This window comes from Clytia hemisphaerica, unplaced genomic scaffold (assembly GCF_902728285.1).
Source record: "Clytia hemisphaerica strain Z4C2 unplaced genomic scaffold, Clytia hemisphaerica genome assembly, whole genome shotgun sequence".
NCBI classification, from domain to species: Eukaryota; Metazoa; Cnidaria; class Hydrozoa; order Leptothecata; family Clytiidae; genus Clytia; species Clytia hemisphaerica.
Window position 1 is genome coordinate 613,078 of NW_027104175.1, and position 17,407 is coordinate 630,484.

At 34.0% G+C, this 17,407-nt stretch overlaps 3 protein-coding genes across 5 annotated transcripts; 2 read left to right on the forward strand and 1 right to left on the reverse strand.

Annotated features, from left to right (window-relative positions):
* Positions 1 to 810: 810 nt before the first annotated feature.
* Positions 811 to 3,770, forward strand: LOC136814372 (radial spoke head 1 homolog). Of its 2 annotated transcripts, none has more exons than XM_067070903.1 (6): positions 811 to 890; positions 1,645 to 1,699; positions 2,055 to 2,181; positions 2,378 to 2,598; positions 2,849 to 2,966; positions 3,577 to 3,770. In XM_067070903.1, the coding sequence occupies exons 2-6, from the start codon at positions 1,651 to 1,653 to the stop codon at positions 3,740 to 3,742; spliced, it is 681 nt and encodes a 226-aa protein (XP_066927004.1). In that variant the 5' UTR covers positions 811 to 890; positions 1,645 to 1,650; the 3' UTR covers positions 3,743 to 3,770. The 2 variants fall into 2 exon arrangements, with proteins under 2 accessions (XP_066927004.1, XP_066927003.1); XM_067070902.1 differs by lacking the exon at positions 811 to 890 and adding an exon at positions 1,529 to 1,550.
* Positions 3,771 to 4,459: 689 nt separating this feature from the next.
* Positions 4,460 to 6,445, reverse strand: LOC136814369 (kelch-like protein 3). Its single transcript, XM_067070900.1, has one exon. It carries the CDS (start codon positions 6,366 to 6,368, stop codon positions 4,533 to 4,535), a length of 1,836 nt encoding a protein of 611 aa, XP_066927001.1. The 5' UTR covers positions 6,369 to 6,445; the 3' UTR covers positions 4,460 to 4,532.
* A 211-nt stretch (positions 6,446 to 6,656) lies between these two features.
* Positions 6,657 to 16,168, forward strand: LOC136814368 (coiled-coil domain-containing protein 81-like). 2 transcript variants are annotated; one of them, XM_067070898.1, is made up of 15 exons: positions 6,684 to 6,897; positions 9,463 to 9,524; positions 9,997 to 10,153; positions 10,532 to 10,788; positions 11,069 to 11,121; positions 11,378 to 11,457; positions 12,405 to 12,762; positions 12,987 to 13,161; positions 13,458 to 13,562; positions 14,045 to 14,128; positions 14,233 to 14,318; positions 14,584 to 14,662; positions 14,959 to 15,075; positions 15,332 to 15,558; positions 15,803 to 16,168. In XM_067070898.1, the coding sequence occupies exons 1-15, from the start codon at positions 6,804 to 6,806 to the stop codon at positions 16,065 to 16,067; spliced, it is 2,199 nt and encodes a 732-aa protein (XP_066926999.1). In that variant the 5' UTR covers positions 6,684 to 6,803; the 3' UTR covers positions 16,068 to 16,168. The 2 variants fall into 2 exon arrangements, with proteins under 2 accessions (XP_066927000.1, XP_066926999.1); XM_067070899.1 differs by lacking the exon at positions 14,959 to 15,075 and having other exon boundaries at positions 6,657 to 6,897.
* The last annotated feature ends 1,239 nt before the right edge of the window (positions 16,169 to 17,407 follow it).

The following is a 17,407-nucleotide window of genomic DNA, read 5'->3' on the forward strand; positions in this document are numbered from 1 at the left end:
AGCTTGAACGTTACTCCTAATGTACAAAAAAATTATTTTCGAATTTTTTTCACAAGTTTGTAATATATTTTATCAACATTTTCAACTCTAAAATGCAGAATTTCAACTGCGTGTATACTTTTGAATCCCTTTTGTCACTCCAATAATTCTTTTTATGACTTGAAAAAAATAGCTTGCCAAAGTTTAGGGCCTGTGTCGTAAGAATATCAAAATTAGAATGCGACACTTTTAAGTCAAAATTTAGAAATATTAGCCGGAGTTTTGACAAGCTGACGATGATTTTGCCTCTGTTATCTTTGTTATGATATAGATAAAAGGCTTTAGAAGAGTAGAACAACAGAGACTTTTGTCGAAGTTTTGACGTTGTTAGCAAGGTATTCCCAAGTGGTATATGATGATCAAAATCTTTTGTTTCATTTTATGCTTTTAACGAGGCGGCAACGAAGCTAGCTGTGTTATCTTCAAAAAGACAAAGGAGATGGATGTCCAGTCGTTTATATGTTCATAATTCTGTTCTGACAATTGAATATTTTCAATAGAGAAGCATGACAAACAAGATTTTCTAAATAATTCATAAAGCATGACTTTTAAAATAGATATTATTTGAAACATGAGAAAATACTCACAAACACGAGATGCAGAGAGAATAACAGATTTGAACCACTTTAAAAAAAATCACAGATCGTCAACGCAATTCCTTCAAAAAATGAAAGTAGCAGTAGAAATCGATACCATGAGGTGAACGAAAAATGATACATTATAATATAAAACTGAAGGCGCCTTTACAACAACACTTACGCAGTTACATTAGCAAGACTTAACTTTACTTTATGATAGTTCTTCAAAAGATTAGACAGAAAAAAACATTGCTCATTTCTATTGGATGAAAGGTAAGACACCCGGGGGGGGGGCAGCCAAGCAAAATGACTGACGGGTATGTGCGGGCACTAAGGGTGTGTTTTTCAAGGCATCCGAAATGCACTGTAAGGGTAGGTTTTTTGCCACCAGCACTGTAAGGGTACGAATTTCTAAATTCTAACAAAAACGAAATTGTCCAGTCAAAGTTTTTTTAAGGGATTCAATCCCCTTTACCTAATTATTTTCAAATATTGGATCAAGTACGTATTGGATCCCTTTTTAGATGCAAAATTTCTAAATTTCCATTTCAATCACTTCAGGGAAAAAAGCTGGACTGCACTGTAAGGGTATTTAACTTGGCGAAAAATACACTGTAAGGGTGTATTTTTCGGGAAAAACCACTGCACTGTAAGGGTGCGATTTTGAACGCCAATTTTTAGCCCGCACATACCGTCAGTCCAAAATCTGACTGCCACCCCCCCCCCCCCCCGGGGTAAGACAGAAGAAACCGATAGAGAAATAATATATACTGAAGTTAAGATGGAAACAAACTGTGACTGGCGAAAAATTTTGAAACCTTTGAAATAAAGCAAAACATGATCTACAAACAAATAAGCCTATTGGATAATAAAATCACCGTATTAGTAAAAGAGGCTCAAAACCTGTGAGCAGAGCTGTCGGAAATGGAACGGGTAAGGACTCTACCAGATTGTACCAATTAAACTTCGCCATCATTAGTAGAATTGGCAGAATCAAACTATCATTCTTCCATTTCATTTCCATTAGGAGGTGATGTATTTTGATGAAGACGAAGATGAGGAAGTTCAAGAGCTCTTCTTAGGTAAATTAAAGAAGTATTAAGATTAGTTTTGTGTATATATACGGGAATATCCCAACTCGAGTCCAGTTCCTTTTTTTATGATTATGATATTGTTCACAATTGGTCAGTAAAATCATAATGTGGTACAAGTGGCTCTAGGTACAGCATTTGACATAGGTACATGATTTGAAGCATAAATCATGTTTAGAAAGAACACGAGAGAATTGTCAACTATCATCGTCCAAAAGAAAAACTACAATTATTTCTATTTTCTTTGTTGAAGTAAGATTCGGGACATAAAGAAAGACACAAAATACGACGAAAGTAAGAAAGCCAAATTTCTTTCTTAAAAAATCGGATGATTTCTACTTTTCAGGTTCATATGAAGGGACACGAAATGATCGTGAAGAAAGACATGGTCGAGGGAAGGCTATTTTGCCGAACGGGGATGTTTATGAAGGAGAGTATGAAAATGGAAAGAGACATGGTTATGGTGTTTACACGTAAGATGGAGAACGGATAGAATTGATAAAGGTTTTATGTTTTTGAAGTGACATGACATCGTCTACAATTACTTTTGAGATCGTCGCCAGAAAAAAAGACCGTTCAGTTTGTAAATCATATATTGCTAGGGATTAAATTTCATGACCTTATAATCTTTAAACGATGCAACTTTTAAGCATTCATATTCATCCATAGGTTTGTTTCTGGTGCAAAGTATTTAGGTCACTATGTGCATGGTCGAAAAGATGGAAGTGGAAAACTTCACAATGAAGATGGATCCTTTTATGATGGAAATTGGACAAATGGTATGAAGTGTGGAAAGGGTGTCAATTGTTACAGTAATGGAGATCGTTATCAAGGAGATTGGTTTCATAACAAAAGACACGGGCATGGAAAATATGAGTTTAAAAAGACAGGTACAAATTTGCTTTAAAAAAGCTAACAAGTTTATTTTTCACCTCCCCGAGTAAAAGATTTTCAACTTTACATAAAAATCATATTGTCATAGCGACAATGAAACAAACCTTCTAAAAATTAAATGTAAAATAAACTTCTTAACTTATGAATTTTGAAATATTCAGGGGTGTCTGAAAGCTTAGGTAAAGTCAATAAAAAATGTCCAAAACTTAAACAACTGATGACAACTTTTTATCTCTCCAAAAACAGGGAGCGTATACGATGGGCGCTGGGTGGATGGTCATTGGCATGGAATAGGTGAACTTATTCACCAAAATCATCGATACGTCGGAACCTTTGATCAAGGTCTCCCTACTGGTAAAGGAAAGTAAGTATTCAAGTCACACTCAATGGGAATATAAATTTGTTCAATCTATTATGGAAGTTAGAGAATCGTTTATAAGAGTTAAACAAATGCCTTAAAAAGCCCAAAGCTTGTTCGAGTGGAGAAAACATTCAGGTTTTAGAGACTTTGCTGTATTTTTAAAACCGTGACTACACTTAAACACGAAATTTATTAGATGATTAGATAGTCCGAAAAAATATTCAAATTCTGATATAAATCTTGCATATGAGCTCCACATTTTGAGAATTGGAAATTAAAGTAAATTACATAATGAATTCCATTTTTATAGAAATTTAGATTTAATGCATAAGTCTTGTCTAGTAACAAAGATATAAAGAATAACAAATAGCTGAAATGTATTATTAAGAATATATAGCGTCCATGTTTTAAGTCCCTAAAATGTGGAGAAAAAAAATTCTAATACAAATTAAATTACAACTACAAAAACTTTAACTTAATTTAAAAAGTCTCAATAAGTAGAAAAGACCTAATTGGACAAAGTAGCAAACAATTTGTTAACTTTATGTATCACGAAACCACCCGGTAAAACCACTTAAAAGGCACTAAAACCAATTCTATTTTCACATTATAGGTATATTTTCAACAGTGGTATCGCTCAACATGGATATTTTGAAATATTGAAAAAACCTCGTATAGATGTCATCAAAAATTTGAATATTGAAAACAAAACTGACGAAGGAAACTGGGAACGACAAGCCGTATGGCATGTAACGTCCATCACATCTGTGGCTAGATAGAAAAAAACACCAGCTCCAAGTGTGGAAATTTCGGGAAAAAAACAGGAAAGAAAGGCGCAAGAGCCATCTGATTGCTTTAAAATTGAACTAATTTGCGTCAAAATTAAAATTATTGGACATCGCCTTATAAACCCCAGCTGTTGTTTTTGCTCAAATCCCTTTGTAAATAATATTGCTTATCAGAAAAAGTAGTTGAAAATAAAATAATAGTTTATGCACTGATCTAAGAATTCTCTTCAATCTTCCTGTTTAAAGCATCCTTTTTCAGTTTTGATTTTACCTCAGTATCAAAAGGAATAAAATCGACATTTACTAGCTCTAGCTCAAAGTGTCAAAAAAAGATGAAAGAACTAGTACAGTAATTTGTCAAATATATATAGAATATAGAAAAATACCATGAAATTAAAATTTATTTTGAATGATCTTTATAAAAAATACCCCATCTCACCCCAATCGTATACAAAAAGATATAAATCAAAGTTCTATAATTGAAATGAAAATAAAGAAATAATATTTAATAAAAAAATTGTTTGAATACACCATTAAAGAAATCGTAGTGACTATGTTTAAGATTTTCTATTTTTCACAATGTGTACTTGCATCAGATAATATCAGTCGTAATTATAATTTTAAAGAGATGCAATATTGGAATCTATTTCAAATTCTAACATTGGTGGCGACCCTTTTGCTTTATTGTAGAATTGTAAATTACTTTGAGACCGATTTTATACTAGCCCCAATAATACAAAAGCAAAAAAAAATTATACATGTGAAATCTAGGTGCATGTTTTTAAAACCCACATCTTTGACTCAAAACGATGTTAGATGTGCTGATAACTGCACAATTGGCCCCTGCAGTTGCCATAGGAAGGGAACAAGCTTTAGACCAAACCCCTTTGACAGTGTCATAACATTCAACAACTTTGGTTTCATTAACATCGACAAACTCTTCCTCATCTACACCATACTGGTCCACGACACTTTCTGCCGAAACCATTCCACCAACTAAATATATCTTTCCATGATATGCAGCTATTCCCATGTGGGCACGAGGGACAGAGAAATCAGAGATACTATTCCATTCATCTGTTTTGATGTCAAAAACTTCAGCTGTACGGTAATATGACCAACCAGCATATTCACCACCAAAAACAAAGATACGATCTCCAATACAACAGGCACTTGCGAAAGCCCTGGGAGAATTCATTGGAAATATTTTAGCCCATTGATTTTGATAAGGGTCAAAGCGCTCAACACTTGCCAATGACTGACCATCTGGGCCATAACCACCAATAACATAAAGTTGATTATGGACAGCAACTGTAGCATCACGTCGGGGAATGAGAAGGTTTTTCACTTCCATCCAAACACCTCTTTTAATAGAATATTTCCAAACATTGTTTGAAATAGTGTCATCTTCACTACCCCCAATGACATAAATTTCACCATTAAACACACAACTGACATGACCCGAAATTGGATCAGGGAATGGAGAGCTATCAATCCACCTATCCATTGCAAATGAATATCTCTCAATATTCTTGATTGGTGAGATTCCCTCAAACATTCCTCCAATACAATAGACTTCATTGTTGAGGACAGCAGATGAACTTTTATATCTTGATTTCATAAGTGGTGCTAAAGGATACCAGAAATCTTGGCTTGGCACATAACATAACACTTCATTTGAGCTCATTCTTTCTTGATTACCACCACATGCTAAAATCACTTCACAAATATCTGAAAAATCTCTTGGTTTACCAAGATTATTGTGGCAAAACATATGCTTTCGGTCAGGCAGTGTTAAAACATTTTTGCAATTTTGAATGAGATCTTTACAATCAGGGTTAGCCATGAGAATTTCATCTTTTTCAAGAACATCAATTACAAAGTATTTACTGAGTAATAAAAGTCTGATACAACTCAAAAGTTTGTTTATGTACACTTTCCGATTTGGCAAATCATAATGCATCCATTCCATAGCAGCAGTAAAAATTTGTTCTTCTCTATTGGCATTGATCTCATCAGATTGAAGTATGCTGATAAGATGCTCAATATCAAGACCCTGAAACTCATGAAACTTGCTGACTTCTAAGAAATGATCAAGAATGAATTTGTCAGCAGCTTTCCTCAGTGAATCACAATTGAATTCATTGGCAAGAGCAGCAATTGAAAGACAATTAGCTGGACAAAGTCTTTTCTCATAGAATCGACATGTCAGTTCTTTAAGTTTTTGCATACGCAAAATTTCAGATGCAGCAATGAGTTTTCTAACATTTTCTTCACTGACACACACTTCACCAATATAAATAAAGTTTAAAATATCCTCAAAAACATCAGCACTTATGGTTTTAATTTCAATCCTTGAACCAAGAGAAGTGCTATTTGAGTCAAAGCTCTCTTTTTCTGCTGGACTTGTGACTGTTAACCGTTCCAGAATGTAAGGACTTGCAGCACATACAACATTTCGGTGGGCAAAAAATTCTTTTGGTGGAGATATTAAAATCAAATCACACATTTTCTTTGACTTTCTGAGGTCGTTCAAAGTATGTGCTAGAAATTTTGCATGATTAGAGTCAACGTACATTTCACCTTTTACTCCATCTAAAGAGAATTGTGCCGCCATTTTCCACTCTTTCTTTCTTGGTCTTTTTTCTGGAACACCAAGTGCCAAGGTCGAAGGTAAAGGTAAAGATCCACTGTCGGGCTGTCCGCCTTCTTCTCCCAACTCTTCTCCTCGCGAGATTTGTTTTCTTTTTGGATTAGCCTAATACTGAACTTATACCACTAGTAACGACCGCGCTATAAATGATGTGGATATTGAAGATCTATTTTTTTACGCTTAGCGTTCTATAAAGTATTCATTCGGCAAAGTAGACGTTGCTGATAGCAACACGTGGTTTGATTACATTCTATTCAAAATGGCGGATGCATCGAAGGTCAAAAGGTGAACACAGCAGACACTCAGATCGGGACTATTTTGCACTTCTTTTACCACTTACACTCACCCACACATCTAGATTAATGATATTAGATACAGGTTAACCCCCAAAAGTTCACCATGGCATCCAGACAAGAATGCATGAATGATCTTATCAAGACTGCTCGTGGAAATAAGTTCTCATCTCTGCGAAAACTTGCATCTAACGAACAAGGTATGAAAATTACTTTCATTTTTAAGCTTGTAAGTGCTTTGTTAACTAAACAAAATAATAATTCTTTTTGTGAAGAATTCTGTATTGAATCAAACAGCTACTATTCAAACAAACAGCTACTATTTATTTGCTTGATTTGATGAAAAATATCGCATAAAGAAGATCTCTTCAGAACTAAACTTATTGAACATTTTTTAAGAAAAATCAACCATTTTCTAAATTATCTACACGTTTTTTTTTATAAGGAACACGTTTATAAGGAACTCGAGGCTGAAAATGGTTCAAAAAATAAGGAATTGTTAAGGAACTGCTCAGGCTGAGAATAAGTGGATTTGAAAATAATGTACCTTATTGGGACTAATTTGACCAAATTTTGATCTTTCAAGGGGCAAAAAGTTCAAAATTTCCTATGTAATAAGGAACTTGATAAGGAACTTTGAGACTGAAATTCTCTGTAAAAATAAGGAACTCCAGGCTCAGAGCAAAGTTAAGGTTCCTTATAAAAAAAACAACGTGTATTCAAAAACGTACTGTAAAAAGTTTTCACTATATTTATTTATTATTTATAATCTTAATTTAACATTTTATTGAATATATCCCGTCATTAGCAAAGTTCCTTTGAAGCTCGTAATCATGCTGACGTCGTGGTCGTGTTCGAGGAGTAAATTTCTCTGATCTTATAGACTCGTCATAAATGTGGAGGTTCTTGAAAACTTCCACCATATCACCAACTTGCCGCCTGGTCATTAGGCTAGGAAGATTGATGAGTCGTAGCCGATCTTCGTATGAGTAGTTTCTATAGCAACTAACTAGCCTTGTAGCTCTTCGTTGGACGCCCTCGATTGCATTGATATGTTTGATTAGCCTTGGAGACCATATATACTACATGTGCATATTCCAAATGGGGTCTGACAAATGCAATGAAAAGCGTTCGAAACATATCTTGTGAGAGAAATTCGAAGCTCCTGCTAATCAAGCCAACGATAGAGTTAGCTTTCTTGATTTTACTGAATATATGGGCTTCAAAGGTCAGGTCACTATCGATTATTACTCCATGGCTTGGCAGCAGGTTTTAGGTGGCGCCTAAGAATTCAGGTGACCCCTAAGATTTAGGTAACCCCTGGTTGCCAAATATTTTAGGTGACCCCTAAGCCAATGACACATCAAATTTTTTCGAAAATCCTTTTCATTCAGACAATCAAACAAATACAATAGTTAGTTTAGCTTATTGCTAAATAGAATAAATGCCCTACTAAGAAATAGGAAATAAGCTAAGTATTGAAGGTTCATGCCAGATTATCAAGGTTTTGTAAGTCAGGGTGCAAATCCCTTGCCAGACAGATTTTTTATCTAAGTAATGCAACATAATTAAAGAATTTTTACAGATAATATATTAGATAACAAATTTTCAGTTTTTGAGCATTGCTTAGATTGGGCGGTTCAAGTTATAGTCCGTTAACCCCATGTGAACAACATGGATTTTTCGTAACAATTTACTTTTGAAAAACTTCAGGATTTCCGTAACATTCAAGATTTTTTACGGGAAAATCTTGGATTTTCCGAAACTTGGCAAGAAAATAGAGCAAATTTTATGGATTTTCCAATACATATGACTAAATAATGAGGAAAAATCCTGGATTTTCCGAAACCTTTTTCAAATTTCTCAGGATTTCCAAGTGAAAAAAAAATCCCAAAAACCTTGTCGTCCACAGCCCAATAAAATATAAGATGAGAAAGTGCCAACCTATGGTATGGTAGGCTGCTTATGATGAAAAGCAAGTTCAGAAAAAAATCACCAAACATAGAATCTAGCCCCCAGGCAGATTAATCTGAAAAAGTTTAGGTGACCCCTAACATGGTTAGTCCCCCCTAGCCACAGGCCAAAATTAGGTACCAATCGCTGTTCGACCTTTTAGCCCCCCCCCTCAGGCCAGGGGGGGGGGTTCCAGCCATGTACTCCTAGATCTTTTTCTTGGTCAACATGTTCTAGAACAGATCCTGCTATGGTATAGGGATGGGCATATTTGATGTTCCAAAATTTACCCAGTGTTAAAACATGACACACTTCTAAAAGCCAGTTTTGTCATGACTATCATTGTATTTTATTTTAAAACATTCAAATTGTTTTCTGTTGGAAAATCAAAAGTTCAATTGGTCAATTGGATTTGACATGACAATTGAATTCCAAATTGATCAATTGCATTTCATGCACAATTTGAAAAAGCATTTTCTCCAAGGGATGGATGAATGCAAGGCTAAATCTCTGAGAATGTTTTTTGATAGTTGTCTCTTGGCTAAGATATTCAGATTTATTGATATTTACCATCAATTTGAGGACTGTGTAAGAACCCACTGATTGGGCTTGATTTTTACAATATTTATAATAACTTCTGCTTTCACATTTTGTTTGTATCAAAATCGGGACACTTTTTAAGAAGAAAATGTTACTAATTTATTGATTCATTTTTCAATTTGTAATATTTATTTCAATGCAGGTTTTTGATGGTTATGTGAATTGAATAATTGAATTTTGATAAATGATTATAATTTTTTTTTATATTTCAGAAGTTTACAATATTTGGGATACCATTTCACAACTTGTTGAGAAAAGTATGGAACAACGAAAGGTATCTACTGTATTTGATTGTATTCTTTTCTCTTGCATATTATGTATCATATTCTAATAGCATCAGTACTTTAAATCTAGATTTTTATGATCCCTTCTTTTTTCAAGAAAAGGTGTTGGTAATCTAATCAATTGCCAATATTAAAAAAATGCACTGTTTACATTGAAACTTATACTTTAATTTTCTGTGATATTGAAACCTACAGTCTTAGTAACAGAAATTGTTACTCCGTTGCTATGTTTTCCTTGATTTTAGTGCAAGTTACTTACATGCTGCAAAAGGGTTGAATCGTCTTAGGGATCTTCTAACGCTTTTATAATGATAACTTATAGTGTCTTATCAACAAACTTGGTTGGCGTTCCCTTTTTAATTTCCAGCTAAATTTAACGAAAAGGGTTTTTTATGTTTGCTTTTTGAATTTGACTCAATTTGTACATACGATCTCTTCTACTAATCTACTTTTTCTTTCTAGGCCGTTCACATACCGGGACTTGGTGTTTTCACATTCACATCAAGCAAGCTTGATGTCGGTCACAACAAATACATTTTGATTCAAAGGCCTGTCTTCATTCTTTCTGAGAAGTTGGCTAAAACGCATCGATTGACACAATCTAAGTATCATGTGCCAGGTATTACATTTTGTTTAAGTTACCAAGTATTTCTTGATTTTTGAAATACTTTTACTGGTCTGTCTCAATATAACCTGCAGTTGAGACGAATTTTTGAAACATTTTTTCACAATGATGACATCGAAGAACCAAAAAAATTTTCGTACGTTTTCAAAAGATTTTGGTGACCCGTGCCTGATGGTTTTATTATGATTCTCGATGCACAGATTATTTTAATGATCGTTTATTTATTTATGCTTTGCTTTTCTTTTATAAATTTACTATTACGTCTCTGATAAATCTTCATAAATATTTACCTCATAGTCATAAGTTAAAAATGTGTTTTTTTGCATTTTAGATGGTAATCTTTAAGTATTATTTTACTTAATTTTTCTTCAGGTGAAATTCCTGTGATTCAGCTCAATTTTGCAGCCCTCGCCATCGAGATCAACGTATCACGTGATCTAGTAGAAGCTTCAGTCAAAGAAGTTGTCAATGCGTTATCAAGAGCCATCGATAAAATGGGTGCTTGTGAAATTTCATTTAGTACTATAGGAAATCTGGTTATTTCTAACGGAGCAGCCAAAATGAAATTTCTTCCCGTTTTCTTAGAAAAAATGGATAATACAGGACATTTGTCAAAATTTTTAACGCAGGTAAAATTCAACGTTATACATTTTGATTTTCTAAATTCTAACCTGTTCTAAAACCAAATTCATTAGCGAAAAATTTATTCCTTCTTTTTTTAGCATTGATTAGCTTTCTCTGAAACTTAAACTGTGACGACGGATCAGACTATAATAATTTCATTGCACGTGTCTCAATCATATTAATATTCCAACATGTTAAGACCACACAACTTCATTATTAAGATCAAGCAGATTATTCCACCACATTGTCAATCCTTAAGCACGATTCATCCATTTTTATTTTCAGCGTCCAGAAACATCAAGTTCTATCTTGTCAGATAATTCATTGCTTCTACCAAAGTAAGTTAGAAACGTTACCCACGGTATCTTCTAAATCTAGAAAGCCCATAAAACTAGCGAAATAATTATTAATAGCGTCGGTTAATGCATTTTTTATTTCTTAATTTCAGCAATACCATGTTTATTATCCTAAGGGCTTTTGATGCGCAAGCTAAACCGGCGTTTGCGACGACGGGAACCGTCTAGTTTTGGCGATAACGATTCATAGATTTTCTTCTTAGTTAAATTAGAAAATTATCATTTTTTTACTTTTAAGAATTCAGCCAGGTGATGGCCTCAAAACATCAAAAGAAATGCCCGTCATTAGAGAAGAAGATGATAGTAATGGAGGGCAAGGTAGAGATTTATTTCATTTCATTTCGATTCTTAAAATGCGTAAATTTTACGTAAATTTTGCGTAAATTATTTAATGGAAACACCCGAAAAAAAGCCGAGATTTGACTCACTGTCTGTTACAATAGCCGTATTTTGATCACCGTGTTACTATCTTTAGTAACAGACAGTGAGTCAAAGCTTCCTTCAGAAAATATGACGTAATCTTTACTTACACATATTAAGAATGTATTTATTTTGGTTTCAAAAATTATTTCGTTCAAGGAAGGTTGGAGGAGAATTATCCACTGCACTCATTATATGCCCTCTTTTGTATCTTTAATTTAGTATTATGCAAACATCCCAATTTATGTTCATACAGAATGTGGTTTTTTTTACCACTTTTTTTAAGGATTCGTGGACATTTATAGAAACTGTGAAATAACAATTTTAGATTGGTAAATAATCAGCCTTTCCCTTTGATCATTGCTACTTTTATTCATAAAAATTTAATACGATTTATGTTTATTAAGTTTCTATGCTCTTCTTTTCCATCATAATACAAGGTACCTCCTAATGGGTTTATCTTTTGCAAAATAAGCACGTCTAGAATTTTTTATGTGTTTGGTTTTTAATTCATTCCTCGTAATGACTGTCAAATTACCTGATATCAAAGTTTTTCCAGACACTTTCGGTCGCGTGTTGAACAGCTCACGACAGCGGAATCCATTTGGGGATATGACTTTTTATGATGGTTATTTTCTTCGGATTTATATCCCGGCTACCGGTAAATTTACCTCATCAAAATGAATGAATCATCAATATTTTACATTGATTTTTTGAATATTTGCAAAATATATTGATGCTCTTCGGTTGTCTAGCCATTGTTTTTTCAAAAAGGAATGTTCTTGGTTGAGTAAAGCAACTTCAACCATTGAAAACTATACGATTAACTTACCTCTTTTCCATAGATAATAGTGATCGTGCTTCACCAATAAGGAAGGAGAATACAGACAGTCTGATCTCATCACCGAAAAAAACTAAAGAAATCATCACCCCCACCATGAAAGTAGAGCCTAGGTCTCCGCGCATCCAACAATTAACTATTTCTGAGGAACACTCTAAACCTAACACGCCCAATACTAATAAGCGCTCCCCTTTCAATAATCTGAAACGCACCGTGGCTTTCAAAGAGCAACCAGTTCGTAATGAGATCGAAAGTAAACAAAGCACACGTGTCTTCCCGACACCACGACCAAGCCAACTGCAGATCCTTAATCAACTTAAAAAGAATGCAGCGAAGTCAAAGGACCTCCCTGAGGAAACAAGGTGACTTTATTTGCAAATTGTTTGTGTTATTATGATCAATTTTTTTTCTTTTCCAGAGGCTCTACTCTCAAGTGCATTTTTAAGCTTATAATCAAACCCATTGTTTTGATTTTCAAACTTTCCTTAACTCCCTGATCTTATTGCTTCCCTTTCGCCCGTCCATACAAAATGCAATGGAAAATTCATCTTTCTGAAAATGGGTTAAATGATTTATTTATTTTCAGGTGTGCAAACTGTGTAGAGAACATGAATGACTTTTGTTATTTGTGCTACCAACGTGAGCGTCGAAACGTTCCTATCTATTATACGGAGGAGCGTAAGAAAGAAGAAGAGGAAGATGACCACCTTCTTCAAATGTATACTCTTTTGAAAGACAAAGAAGCTTTCAAGAGAGAAGAGGTATCAATTTCTATCACTAGAAGAAGTTCAGTTGTCGTTCTCAATGACCTTGTCATAACCGCACCAAACTACTACTCCATGCATTTAGAGTTTATTTTCTTATTTTCGTCTTCAAGGACTCTGCATTTCGAAGACTGCAACTCTCCTTTCTCGACCTTTTGTATTATAGAGCTTATATATTTTTATATATCTGAAAGTGTAAGATTAACCTGTTTAAATTTTTTAAAAATGTCGAAAAAATCGTTATGGTAGTGTGAGCATTTATTTGAGCGTGTTCGATATCTTTTTTGTCATAGGAATCGAATAACAAAAAGCGTGATGAAGCCCAAGATATCGCTCGTTTCAACATGTCTGCCAGTGAAACACAGAAAAAGAAATACGAGCCCTCCAATGAGTTCCAGGTATACACAACTTGCTCACAATAATAGTTTTTGGTGTAATTATCATACCACCCCCTTCTCACAGACCCGGGGATAAGCCAGTGGGGATAAAAATAGCGGACTGAAACTGGGATTGGGGATTGATATTCCAATATTTTTTATGGCTGGGGATTTCAATTCTTTTGTTTTCAAGTCTTTTCAATTCAATGGGGATGGGAAAACAACATTATATTTTGTAGTAATGAGGATTGGTTTATTTGATTATTTTCAGTGGGGACAAAAATTGTAGGATAATTTTCCACCGGGGACGATATTTTAGACAATTTTTCCAGTGGGAAGGGTTCCCAGTGGGTGTGTGAGAAGGGGGTTATCATAATGAGTATTTGCCAACAGCTCAATAAGATTCGCTTTTCTACCCGTTTGTATTGAATTGTCTGACAACTTTTACTTATCCTGGTATAGACTGCATATCAATTATCTTTTTTCTTTACTATTTTTCATAGCGTTCATTTGTGTTCCGCAGTCGACCAATCACACCACCTCATTACATCAAACAAGAGGATTATCAGACTGATCTAGCCAGACAGGTAACGCATATTCTCAGACCGCTCATATTCATTATATTTATATTGATGTATCCATCAATTTGAAAATCCAATAACATAATGTAAATGATTACATCATCTTTTAGGTGTCAGACAAGCGTTGTTCGACAAACAAGTCCATGAAAGATAAGGACCGATTGGAACGCCTTGAACAACTCGAACTGGCTGAAGAGTAAGATTCATTTCATTCTTGTGTTTTTTTATTTAGAAAGTATCAGTGAGCTTTAGCGGTTATCCACCCCATTGTACCACGTCAGATCTTTACATTAAGTCATACCCTCGATCCTAGATCATGAAGTTTAGGATTGGTTTACTTTTAAACAACAAATAGAAAATTCAATTTTCTTGAGTAGATAGAGGGCTAAATTATTTAAAATTCAACGAGATTACAAGTGCCTATTATAATGTTACGTGAATTCTTTTACCTTTTATTGCAGTCTTGCCATCCAACGTGAACATTACTGGAAAAGCAAAAGACTTCAATCTGATCAATATCGTAAAGCATTGGACACACAGGTTCGTTTTTATCAGGGCTCTCCTCTATATGTCATATTTTGCCTTTTTATATTTTGAGTATTTTTTTGATTATTTGAAATCAGTCTTTCTCGTATTTGAAAAAAAATCAAGATTCACTAGTTTTCCAGATTTTTCAAACAGAAAAGAAGTACAGAAGTTGTATGCAGTTCGTATCGTACAGGTATCGTATTTTAACCTGATTTTAAGCTTACTTAATAATATTTCCAGTTCTTAGAAGCTTGTGTTTGGTAGTGATTTTTAATTTTAAAGATTCAAATCATAAATTGATTTATTAGGTCTACATCAAGAAGTGTTTAGACGAGAGATACGAAGAGAGTCTGGGACCGAATCGTCGCACATTCTCTTTACCACGCCCAAATGTTCTTTTACCGTTCAAAGGTGGCCGTGTACAGGTTGGTTGAGTTTCGTTCAGTCTAGTTCTTTACAGTCTATTTCATAACTTATTTTCTCCGTCTGCTGCCAAGTTGATAAGATGATGATAAATTTACAAGCTAGATTCAATTATAAAGTTTTAAGCCAGTTTGAGTATTTTACCAGTTTAAACTTTCTTGTCAGGTTGCTTTGTATGCTTAGGGAAATTAGCTACACAGTGAAATACTGAAATAGACTAAACGTGAAATTGTATATAATGCTTTTCTTTCAACACAGATGTCTTTTAAGACGTCCGAGCTACCGGCCAGCTACCCGGACAGTGAAGGTCCAGTGTTCGGTGTGTACGATCTGGACTTTGACAAGTTAAAAGAACGCCGAAAAGGTGCTCAGAATCTTTACCAAAACCAAATGACCATGGCGTCTGAAAAGAGAAACCAAGAAATGATGCGAAATGTTCGCTTGAGACGTGAGGAAGAAAATATGTTGAAACGAACTAAACTTGAGTAAGTTGTCTTTGTGTTCAATATTTTTCATTTCAAATCTGAAATCAATTTCGAAATGGTATTTGCAAAGTAGATGCTTTTTCAGTCTTTAAGTTCACCTTTCCTGGATATTTATTTCACGGACACCTTGCTACCCAGGCGGAGTTCTCTAATTTATGACAGTAGTTTATGCTCTGATGATAATTCAAACGCTTGTTTATTGATTGCTCAAAAGTTTTTCATTTTTTAATCCTCTCGATTTTAGTCTTCTTCAAGAAACGCTGATGAGGAATCAGGCTAACTTGAAACAACGTCAAGATTTAGAAAAGACATGGGCACGACAAGCCATAAAGAAACGTGGTCGTGAAATCGACGATAAATTGAGAGATTATTCGGCTGGTATGCTTCTTCAAGAACAGTGTGATAAATACAAGAGATGCGGTCAATGCACGCGCCATACCGGAAATTACGGTCAAAGCAATGTGTGGTCGGAAACTCGTTATGTGTCTGGATCTCGTTTGATGGTTTAATTTGCACCCAGTCCCCCTTACTCTAAACCCCTTCCCATATTTTGTACATATATTTTGTTTGCTTTCAGAAAAAAAAATCTAAAATTTTATATCAATTATATCAATTAATTTTTGAATGATATTATAATGTTAGGGCTAAAAAGCATTTATTTTTTTATCCTCAAGAAATAGAATTTAGAAGTATTTTATCTCCAGTGTGCCTTTTTTTAAACTTATTTTTTACGATGAATATTATGGTGAATTTTAGGGATGTACATAGACATAATTTTCTTATATTATGGGTTATTGTATCATTAGCTTGTTATATCTTAGTTTCCCAGTTCGCTTGAGACCTTGAAAAATTCTTTTGAATGAAAAAAATGGCCATCGATGCATTTGCCTTTCTTTGTTTTTGTCTTTTTTCGTTTGAATTTTTATTTACATTAAGCCTTTGACTGGCTTTTAAATCTTGTCCCTGTTTTCTATTTAAAAATGAAATTTTATTTGTGTAATTGGATTTTATGTTGTTTTTTTATAAATACCTAATGATAATAAATTTTAATATATTTTCATTTTTGATAATTGTCTTATTGTCATTTTACTATCTTTCATCCTCTGATATGATAAAGTCATTTTTCGAGCAAGGCCTCTTGCTAAGTTTTCATTGATACATTAACTGTATATCGTAATTTGTATAGCCGCAGGCATTCTTTAAATTAATCAAAAAATCTAAACAAACAGAAAAATTTGCAACATCGTATGTCTTATTTACAAAAATTCGATAGAAAATCAATAAAACTGTATCAAACTGGCTAGAAGCACAGGTAGCGTTGAGATCAATAAATTGAGTATCTTCATTCCACTTTTGATTACACTTCCACCACTAGATCGTAACAAAGCATACCATATCACTTTAGAGTCTACCTCCTCATTACAGAAGTTGGAGGAACAGCATGACACCTGCAACAAAAGAAATTAAAGTTTTTATTTTTAAAAAAGAGTGATATCTGCTTACTCTTCAATTTTAATTAACAAGCTTTTTCACATTGGATTAACACGGATGTGGAGCAAGATTAGTCAGAAAGAGGAAAAGAAAAGCATTTTTTGTTTATATCTGCATAATATAACAAAAGGAAGACACTGTCCTGATGAAACATGTGTCTGATCTGATATGTAACATGTCCTTTTAATTTAGATTTTATTTCATTTTCAGTGAAAACTAAAAATATAAATATGGAAAATGGATTTCGTGAAGCGTGATGCTTTGAAGAGATCACTTCAACCTCTTGTTAAGGTAAGGATTTGGATTTCTAAAGAAAAACGGCGTTTTGATATTACGTTGCACTTTCCATTATCCCTCT

Coding starts and splice junctions, on each gene's coding strand:
- LOC136814372 (XM_067070902.1), top strand. Junction 2,182..2,377: donor CATGGTTATGGTGTTTACAC/GTAAGATGGAGA, acceptor ATTCATCCATAG/GTTTGTTTCTGGTGCAAAGT. Junction 2,967..3,576: donor CTCCCTACTGGTAAAGGAAA/GTAAGTATTCAA, acceptor TTCACATTATAG/GTATATTTTCAACAGTGGTA.
- LOC136814368 (XM_067070898.1), top strand. CDS start 6,804: ATGGCATCCAGACAAGAATGCATGAATGATCTTATCAAGACTGCTCGT. Junction 14,319..14,583: donor CAACTCGAACTGGCTGAAGA/GTAAGATTCATT, acceptor CTTTTATTGCAG/TCTTGCCATCCAACGTGAAC. Junction 15,559..15,802: donor TTGAAACGAACTAAACTTGA/GTAAGTTGTCTT, acceptor TCTCGATTTTAG/TCTTCTTCAAGAAACGCTGA.
- LOC136814369 (XM_067070900.1), bottom strand. CDS start 6,368: ATGGCGGCACAATTCTCTTTAGATGGAGTAAAAGGTGAAATGTACGTT.